The sequence below is a fragment of a genome (genome assembly GCF_019968985.1).
Source record: "MAG: Porospora cf. gigantea B chromosome Unknown PgB_NODE_1140_length_7590_cov_132.24, whole genome shotgun sequence".
Classification (NCBI taxonomy): domain Eukaryota; phylum Apicomplexa; class Conoidasida; order Eugregarinorida; family Porosporidae; genus Porospora; species Porospora cf. gigantea B.
Genome location: NW_027178536.1, coordinates 1 through 7,590, shown reverse-complemented (window position 1 = coordinate 7,590; position 7,590 = coordinate 1). Strand labels below are relative to the sequence as shown.

At 55.2% G+C, this 7,590-nt stretch overlaps 8 protein-coding genes across 13 annotated transcripts; 3 read left to right on the top strand and 5 right to left on the bottom strand.

Annotated features, from left to right (window-relative positions):
• Positions 1 to 136: 136 nt before the first annotated feature.
• On the bottom strand, positions 137 to 1,036 carry KVP17_000844 (uncharacterized protein; the record flags this gene model as incomplete). Of its 2 annotated transcripts, XM_068515687.1 has the most annotated exons (2): positions 137 to 274; positions 302 to 1,036. In XM_068515687.1, 2 exons carry the CDS (start codon positions 1,034 to 1,036, stop codon positions 137 to 139), a joined length of 873 nt encoding a protein of 290 aa, XP_068379440.1. The 2 variants fall into 2 exon arrangements, with proteins under 2 accessions (XP_068379440.1, XP_068379441.1); XM_068515688.1 differs by having other exon boundaries at positions 137 to 1,036.
• A 149-nt stretch (positions 1,037 to 1,185) lies between these two features.
• Positions 1,186 to 1,554, top strand: KVP17_000838 (uncharacterized protein; the record flags this gene model as incomplete). 2 transcript variants are annotated; one of them, XM_068515678.1, is made up of 1 exon in its annotated part: positions 1,186 to 1,554. In XM_068515678.1, the coding sequence occupies one exon, from the start codon at positions 1,186 to 1,188 to the stop codon at positions 1,552 to 1,554; it is 369 nt and encodes a 122-aa protein (XP_068379431.1). The 2 variants fall into 2 exon arrangements, with proteins under 2 accessions (XP_068379431.1, XP_068379430.1); XM_068515677.1 differs by having other exon boundaries at positions 1,246 to 1,554.
• Positions 1,555 to 1,571: 17 nt separating this feature from the next.
• KVP17_000840 (uncharacterized protein) lies at positions 1,572 to 1,967 on the bottom strand (the record flags this gene model as incomplete). Its single annotated transcript, XM_068515681.1, has 1 exon — positions 1,572 to 1,967. One exon carries the CDS (start codon positions 1,965 to 1,967, stop codon positions 1,572 to 1,574), a length of 396 nt encoding a protein of 131 aa, XP_068379434.1.
• Positions 1,968 to 1,999: 32 nt separating this feature from the next.
• Positions 2,000 to 2,662, bottom strand: KVP17_000841 (uncharacterized protein; the record flags this gene model as incomplete). 3 transcript variants are annotated; one of them, XM_068515683.1, is made up of 2 exons in its annotated part: positions 2,000 to 2,347; positions 2,375 to 2,620. In XM_068515683.1, the coding sequence occupies 2 exons, from the start codon at positions 2,618 to 2,620 to the stop codon at positions 2,000 to 2,002; spliced, it is 594 nt and encodes a 197-aa protein (XP_068379436.1). The 3 variants fall into 3 exon arrangements, with proteins under 3 accessions (XP_068379436.1, XP_068379435.1, XP_068379437.1); XM_068515682.1 differs by lacking the exon at positions 2,375 to 2,620 and having other exon boundaries at positions 2,000 to 2,341; XM_068515684.1 differs by lacking the exon at positions 2,000 to 2,347 and having other exon boundaries at positions 2,348 to 2,662.
• Positions 2,663 to 2,664: 2 nt separating this feature from the next.
• KVP17_000842 (uncharacterized protein) lies at positions 2,665 to 5,552 on the top strand (the record flags this gene model as incomplete). Its single annotated transcript, XM_068515685.1, has 2 exons — positions 2,665 to 3,100; positions 3,130 to 5,552. 2 exons carry the CDS (start codon positions 2,665 to 2,667, stop codon positions 5,550 to 5,552), a joined length of 2,859 nt encoding a protein of 952 aa, XP_068379438.1.
• Positions 5,553 to 5,939: 387 nt separating this feature from the next.
• KVP17_000839 (uncharacterized protein) lies at positions 5,940 to 6,982 on the bottom strand (the record flags this gene model as incomplete). 2 transcript variants are annotated; one of them, XM_068515680.1, is made up of 3 exons in its annotated part: positions 5,940 to 6,285; positions 6,314 to 6,758; positions 6,787 to 6,982. In XM_068515680.1, the coding sequence occupies 3 exons, from the start codon at positions 6,980 to 6,982 to the stop codon at positions 5,940 to 5,942; spliced, it is 987 nt and encodes a 328-aa protein (XP_068379433.1). The 2 variants fall into 2 exon arrangements, with proteins under 2 accessions (XP_068379433.1, XP_068379432.1); XM_068515679.1 differs by lacking the exon at positions 5,940 to 6,285 and having other exon boundaries at positions 6,310 to 6,798.
• An 11-nt stretch (positions 6,983 to 6,993) lies between these two features.
• On the bottom strand, positions 6,994 to 7,221 carry KVP17_000843 (uncharacterized protein; the record flags this gene model as incomplete). Its single annotated transcript, XM_068515686.1, has 1 exon — positions 6,994 to 7,221. One exon carries the CDS (start codon positions 7,219 to 7,221, stop codon positions 6,994 to 6,996), a length of 228 nt encoding a protein of 75 aa, XP_068379439.1.
• Positions 7,222 to 7,244: 23 nt separating this feature from the next.
• KVP17_000837 (uncharacterized protein) lies at positions 7,245 to 7,487 on the top strand (the record flags this gene model as incomplete). Its single annotated transcript, XM_068515676.1, has 1 exon — positions 7,245 to 7,487. The coding sequence occupies one exon, from the start codon at positions 7,245 to 7,247 to the stop codon at positions 7,485 to 7,487; it is 243 nt and encodes an 80-aa protein (XP_068379429.1).
• Positions 7,488 to 7,590: the final 103 nt, after the last annotated feature.

Genomic DNA, 7,590 nt, shown 5'->3' with positions numbered 1-7,590 from the left:
CCACACACCGCTCAATATTCATACACCAGCCGCAGTTCAGACTCGACTCAATGGCGCCGGAGAGGCATAGTCCACAGTCTAGTGACAGCTCGGCGTCATCACAGCTGGCGTACGGCATAGCAATACTGGTTTTTTCTTAGACCGACTGAGCAAATTTCCTTACCCGCAAGACGTCGCGAAACTGATGCATGTCTGGAGGGTGTGTGCCCTCCGCCAACAACTCCTTCAACACCAAATCCCAATGCTGAGTCTCCGTATTAACCGCAGCAAAGTTCTGTTTCGAACTACTCAAGAGACTCACTTTGGCAAAGATGTCGCCCAGCGCTAGCAACTGCTCCGGCGTTCGACCGCTCGCCAGTGACATGTGACTGCCCTTCTTGGAGCGGATCCCAACGCTAGCCTTTGGGGAAAACTCGGCACTCGACGATCGTGTAGCAGCGAAGAGCACCGGGATGTCCCCAATCTGCTGCTGGAGGTGCCTTGTCATCGCAGAGATAATCCAGGCAGAATCGACTCCAGGCCATCGTAGCGGGACTAGGAGGTAACCACTGGACGTCGCGAGGACACGGCCACCCCACTCCCTTAGGACAGGTGACAGATTCTCAGCGTCGCTCTCTTCCAGTGTCAGTTGTACTGGCGTCCGAGCCACAACCTCGCTTCCGATATCGCGAGCTTCTGGCGCAGATATCTCGTGGACAGCTTGCAACAGTGCATTGCGCAACATGTCACGAACACGCGCCGAGTGCAAGGGTCCAGGATTGATGGTGAAGAAGCTCGACACAGACACATGAGGAGCAAAAAGATGAGTTGAGTCGGGAAAGGTGCTGCCTATCACCTTTTGCGTCGACGACTGCAACAACTGTCGAAAGGTCGAGTCTGCGGCCGGTTCTAGGTGCACGATAAAAGTCAAACTGTCCGCGGAGGCCACGTGGTGACCAGAAAACGACCTCACGACGGGCACCTTCACAGCACGATACGAGACCTCGTCATCCTTGTCCATGTCGAGTGACTGGGCGACGATGACGTCCACTATCATGACCGAATTTGGCGTTTTCGGGTGTTTTTGGAACGATTTTCGATCTGAGCAAACAGGATTCAGTCTAGTGCGCGTTGGTGACAAAACCTCACGAATACCACCAATTTGTTGGCGGCGAAGTATTCTCAGTAATTGCTCAATTCGAGATCATGGCGGAAGAAAATGCTCGACGCGGCTCGGATTCCGAATCCAGACGCAGGCGAAGTTCTATGAGGCAGCCAGGTGACCGCATCCAGGTGTCGGCTCAGCGGAGCGCGCACGCCTACGTCCGCTTAGTGAAGAGCATTCTTCTCGGAATGGATTGTCCTGTCGAGGAAGGCGTGAAGATAACGGCGCTGGGGTCGGCCATCACAAAGGCAGTTCAGGTGACCGAACTCCTCAAGCAGGAGAAGATCTGCACTACAGTGAAGATCGAGACCTTCTACTCCTCGGAGGACGAGGAGTCGGACATTCACGCTTCCCACATCGCTCGGATACTCATTACTATGAAAAAGCATCCTGACTTCAAGGAGGAATGATGAGTTGTGTATTAATGTCAGCAGCATCGAGATTTCTTGTTTATCGAGAGGAGGCTCTCCTTGCGAGTGATGACCTTTCGAGGTCTGTCGTAGCAACCACAGGCGTTGCAGCCAGCACAGCGTCCGTGCGGCCTGTCACAGGATCTGCAGCATAGGTAGCTGTTACAGCAAGCGCAGCAGCCTCCCTTTAGGTGTTTAACAGCGTAGTCGCCACTGTCCTTACGAGGCTTGCTGGAGAGTGGGGAGGCGTAGGCACCATAGGGCGTTGGTACCACTTGAGGGTAGGCTCCCGTGGAGGGGTAAGCTACAGGAGAAAAGGCCACAGGCGAGTATGCCCCCACCGGCCCGTATGCGGTTGGGTACGGCACCACGCAGTAGGCAGGCATGGGCTTCTCTGGTTTCTTGGACGGCATGATGAGAAATGACTCTATTTTATGTTAAAAAGCTAGAGGAACCCTAGTTGACAATTTGTTTCTAAAACGACATCCTGTATCCACAGCTCTACGACCTCAACAATACCGGGCACGCTGCGACAGCTGAGAGGTCGAATTGGCGGGCAAAGTTTGTGGTGCAACAGCTTGGCGCCTTTGGGCAAGAGAGAGAGGAGGTGTAGCAGGATGCAGTAAGGCACCAGTGGCGGGATGAAAAAGAGCGCGAGGACGAATCGGACCGTTCGAGCGTAGGGGAACGCCGCACCGACGTAGGAGCGAGGATACCTTCGAGCGCCCAAATGACATAGGCAGTCCAGTAGACTCTTCAGACTGGCATCGACTGCTCGTCTCAACATTGATGTCTAATTGCGGGATCCCTTGTCGCTCACGCAGCAAAACGTCTGGTCAACCCACGCGTCACTGGCGCAAAGGAAGCCGAGTGCCGGATAGACGGCCACTGCGACCAGCACTATAAGGTTTGGCACTGCGACCAACCAGAGCAGGATGCTCTCCAGCAGCAGCGCCGCGCATATGATCGCGGATACGAAGCGCACCACAAACAGAGGGAGTTTCATACCAAGAGGCTCACGAGTGAGGGCCACGAGTTGTGTCGCCACCAAGTGATAGAGGAGCATTTCTGGTTGCACGCGTATTACACGATTAAGGTCACTTTTCATCGATGCTGTTGCCGAAGCAAGTCCCACTGGAGTCCACTCCAACCGCTACGGATACGGACGGCGAAGAACTGCGTCGTCGCTTCTATAATGCTCCCTTTCGGTCAGAAGGCATCCCACTCGAGCGGCATCCACCTGTGGAGGTGCTAGACGGGCTCAGGCAGCTGTGTGTGGCGGATCTCGCGGGCAGCGCCTCACATCCGTTGAGCTACTTCCAAGGCACTGTTCTGGCGATGCCAGCCCCAGGAACCGACACCCTAGCTTTGGTGGAGGACGCTCGAGGCAGCGCCGTCGCCGTCGGTTTGGTAGACCTGACGGTGGGACCCCACGTTGGGGAAGGCGCTGTGCTGACGGTGATTGAACCCTGTTGCACCGATTATGATGGCGGCGTTCGGATCGTCTCTGCTGGTGAGCTGTGGATAGGCTGCCTTTCGTGCGGTGGTGAGTTCTCGACTTCTTCTCTGATACAGCTATGGGAACCCCAATGACGGAATATGACGTCACTGAACCACTGCGGCTCTTCGACTGCAAATTCCTGACTCGTAGCGCTGCGGCATTCCGCACGACTCTGATTACTCACCAAGACGTCTGCAATGTCCTCTCTAACGCTGCCCTCTGCCTCTTCAAACTGAAGAATCACCGCCTTAGTCTCACGCTAGCCATGGCCGCGATCGTCATCAACCAGCGGCACTACAAGGCGTGGTACCGAGCACTCATTGCTCTTCGCGAAATCCGAAGACACGAGGAATGTCGGGCACTCTTCAACGTCGCCCCAGTAGATTTCCAATCGCAGCTGAAGGGTCATCTTTGTCCAGGTAAAGGGGGAAGAGGTCGACCATTGCATGACCTGTGCAGCTTAGCACTCTCCCTTGCGTGTAAAGATGTGCGCGCCGCACGCTTTCCTGTCGCACCAGCCACCGGCGCCTCCGTTTCCTCTTTGAAGGAGAGCGGCAACGAGGCCTTTCGTCTGGGTGACTATCGCCAAGCCTTCTCGCGCTACATGCAGGCGCTGGACGCGGCCGACACTGTACTTCTGGCTCTCCAAAGGCTGGCTCAGTGTCACAGCTGCCTCGTGGATGCTCGGAAAGGTGTCGAGTACGCTGTCGCCTCGCTGGTCATCGACATGAGCCAGACAGACTTGTGGATGGTATTGGCCGAAGGCCTACATGAGCTGCGTCTGCCAGATCGAGCCCTCTGGGCTGCACGAATGGGGCTCTCGGTGCGCGGGTCCAACTGTGCGGACCCTGAGATTCTCATGCTTCTCAAGCGCCTCGAGGTCGTCAAGTCATTCACAGACGTGCTTCCGGCCGCTCCCAACGGCCGAATGCTTCATGGGCGACAGCGGACCACTGTACTGGCGAACAACAAACTGCACCCGGATCCAGTAGAACCCCGGGACGTTCTGTTTCAACTATTCGGAACTACAAGTGGTTTCTTAGATAAGCGAATTCCAGCCTACTACCGAGAGGTTGATTTCGACGCCATCCCCGAAATAGACACATCGCTGACCAGCAAGTGGGCGAAATCCGACCACACCAACACCATGACGCTGCCGTCGCTGCTGCTTGGCAATGAGGGCTTCTTCATGGATGAGCGACAGCTGACGGAAAGGTTGAACTCAGTGGATCCGTCGGTGCATTTGTGGTACGGTCAAGCTGCAGTGGGCGATATTTGTCCACGCCGTAGCCTCGACACGTTCTCTGACAACAGCAGCCGCTCCTTTAGCAATGCTCTTCCTCCCCGTGTCGAGTACGAGTTCGGACAGAACCATCTGGGGCTCGACGGCTCCGACCTCGTGCCGTTACTCTTCGGACTCTTCGTGGGCCTCCCAGCAGTGGATGGGCCGGCAAGGTACTTCGGCTACTATCAGTCGGCTTACGCGGTCGCAAAGGCGCTGATCTTACAACGCCTCATGTCCAGCTCGGTGCACCCCAGGCAAGTTCTACAGGTGTGGTTCTCTTCCGGCTGGTCAATACACACTCTTCGTGCCTTCCGCTGGGCGGCAGCCAGGTCGTTTTATGAGATAGAAACGCCAACAGGCCCAGTTGGGCGTCTTCTGCAGTTTTGGTCATGCTGTCCTGGCGTCTCTCTAAGAGAGGCGCAGGCCACCTGGTTGGAGGACCACTCAGCAGACACCTTTGTTGGATCCTTGCGATGTCGAGCTGATCGCGAAGCTACGCTTACATACGACGTCACCGGTCGCCTGTTCGAGTGCGACGTCGGAAGCGTGTGTATGTTTTGCTTGCCAGCAGGCTACCCGCCCATAACACACGACGAGTCCGTTTGGTCGCTGTATGAAGAGGTTAGCCTACCACGGACACAGTACGCCACGTTCTTTGATGCTCTCCTCTCGGACCTCACGGGACGAATCGAAAATCTCACTCAACTCATCCGCAGCGGCAATCTAGAAATATGTGTCAGCCTACGGTCCAACGATGATGACGTTCGGCTAAAGGAGCTACAACCTCGAACGATAGTCTGGGCGAACACTTGTGAATACGCCCATCCCGACGAGTTCCGACGACTGGTAATGGAAGTGACCTCTACAGAGCACCCCACCACACATTATTGTCACTCTGCTTCGTGGCACACGTTGGTGAAGGGAGCACATGTCGTTGACTACCAGCGTCGGGCGCATTCGGATTTGCTGAAGAAGAGTCAGGAGGAGTGCACCAGGCAATTTCCGGCAGAGATGAGGAAGTATCTCGTTCTGCCGTTACCGCTGCACCCGTTTAGCGTCTGCCTGAGTTACCTCTGTCAATCATTCGCTGACAAGTGGGTAGAGCAGTACTTCGGCCACTGGAAGCCCAAGACTCGACTAGTTACTAGTCTGTTCTCACGAGGCGCAGGACTCCTTCAAATCGAGTTTACAGTGACGAACCCACAGTATTAGTCTTAACAGCCCACACCGCCGAAAAGAAAGCCCTCTGCTCCACAAGCGTGGCTGACGCGACACCAAGCACAACGACCAGCAGGCCAATGGCAGTGGTAATGAAAAGCTGCGGGAGATCGAGAGACAGGTCGGTCTCGACAACTTCCCCGCTCCGATAATGGCATGTAGTCTTGTCATTGTGGACACACACCCTATCCACAATTCGTTCGGGGAGCAGCACGAAGATGTCGCCCGTCCGAAGGGCGCCTGGTGGACCTGCCATGCGACTCTCCGGACCTGTGAGCCTTGTCGCATTCATATTAAACTGTACGCGGTCTGTCTTCTCCCAAAGAGATAGAGATGGGCGAATGGGCACCAATCCTCTGCGTGAATCGGAGATCTTCTTACTTACGTATTGGTAAGCTCCACAGTGGAGTCTCCCACCCACTTAACTCGCAGACGAGGGCCAGTAATCATCAACCATTCTTGGAACCCAACTTGATTCTCCTCCGTTGCGGCTTGAATCGCTCTGGGATAATCCGCCGGCCAAAACTCCTTTCCAACTTCAGGGGACGCCGACAGGATGTTAAACTCGTTCAGGAGGTAGTCGTCCGCCTCGCCGCTGGTAGTGTATCCCAGCGCTGGGTTCGACGGGGCGCTGTGCATGGGATTCATGCCCTCCACAGACTTCAAATCGTCGACCACCACTTGGGCCCAGCTGGGAATGCTCGAATCCGCGCAGCAGTTATAAGGACTGAGTGACTTGAAGCTCAGCCACTCACATAGCCCACTCCCCATTCCCAAAGGAATGGAAATTCAAAGCGCTGACGACAGTCTTCATATTCGAGGCCACGCGACGTATGGCCCTGCTTTCGGGCTCACTGAATGCTCCCGATCCTTCGTACTCGTCCAACGAGCACTTCGGGTACTGGTGGGCCCAGTGGAAGCCGTAGTTGCGGTTCAAATCGACGCCAGCATGGGTAGCGGCCTCACAAGTTGGTCGGCGGTTTTTCCGGGCCATGAGGAAGCCAGTTCGCAAAATGAAAGCGTAGCCGTCAGGATTCACGAAGGGAACGAACGCCACGCATCTTGACCTGCGCAGCCCTTTGTCGGCGACAAAGTTTTGGAAAAGCAGCTGCGTCGCTGTGGTGAGAGACAGGGGCTCTCTAGCATGGTGCATTGCAGTGAGCAACAAACAGGGCACCCCCACTGAGGGTACTTCGAACTCTGGATTTCGAGAGGCTTGGTCACTCACTTCCATCTGCATCCTCCACCACCTGTCGGCTATGTGGAGCATCGGTGACGAGGTACATTCGTATGGGTCGTCCTTCAAAACTTCGTCCAACGACGAACTCTGGAAACACAGAGAGCCCCTGTTCTGTTTCGTCGATTGTTGGGAAACCCTTAAAGGAGGCAAGTACGGTGACACACAGGCATAGCGCGGACAGCATCTATTGCAATTTTATGTCAAGCGGTTTTCAAGCTTCTTCATCTGGTCAGCATCCACTTGAATGATAACGACTTCCAACGAGCAGGACGGACACACCGCGACCCGAGCTCCGGCTCTCAGTTCTTCCACGGAAAGCTCAAAAAAGTCGCCACAGGGGCACTGGTAGAAGAGAAAGGCCTGGCCGCCCACGATCCCGACCAGCATCTTGTCGAGAGGGACGTGCTCGTAAGCCAAGCTCATCAATTCGCAAATATCTGTGAGAGATGGTCAACAAGTCCAACGTCTACGCCGACTTGAGGAAATTCATGGACAAGCGTCTGGACATCAGACTTAACGGCAATAGACGGATTGTGGGCGTCTTACGGGGCCACGACAAGTGCATGAATCTCGTGCTACACAGCACTGTCGAGGTGTTGGCAGACGGCCAGCAGAACGACTTAGGCGTCGTTGTCGTTCGGGGCAACAGTGTACTGATGTGGGAGGCCCTTGACAAGGCCAAAGTGTGATGTCATCGTCAAATTCCGAATCAAGCAATCAGGTTTTCTCTTTGAAGAATCTTGTGTGCTTTGATGATCCAAACAACAGCTGCTGCCATCAGCAGAATAACTG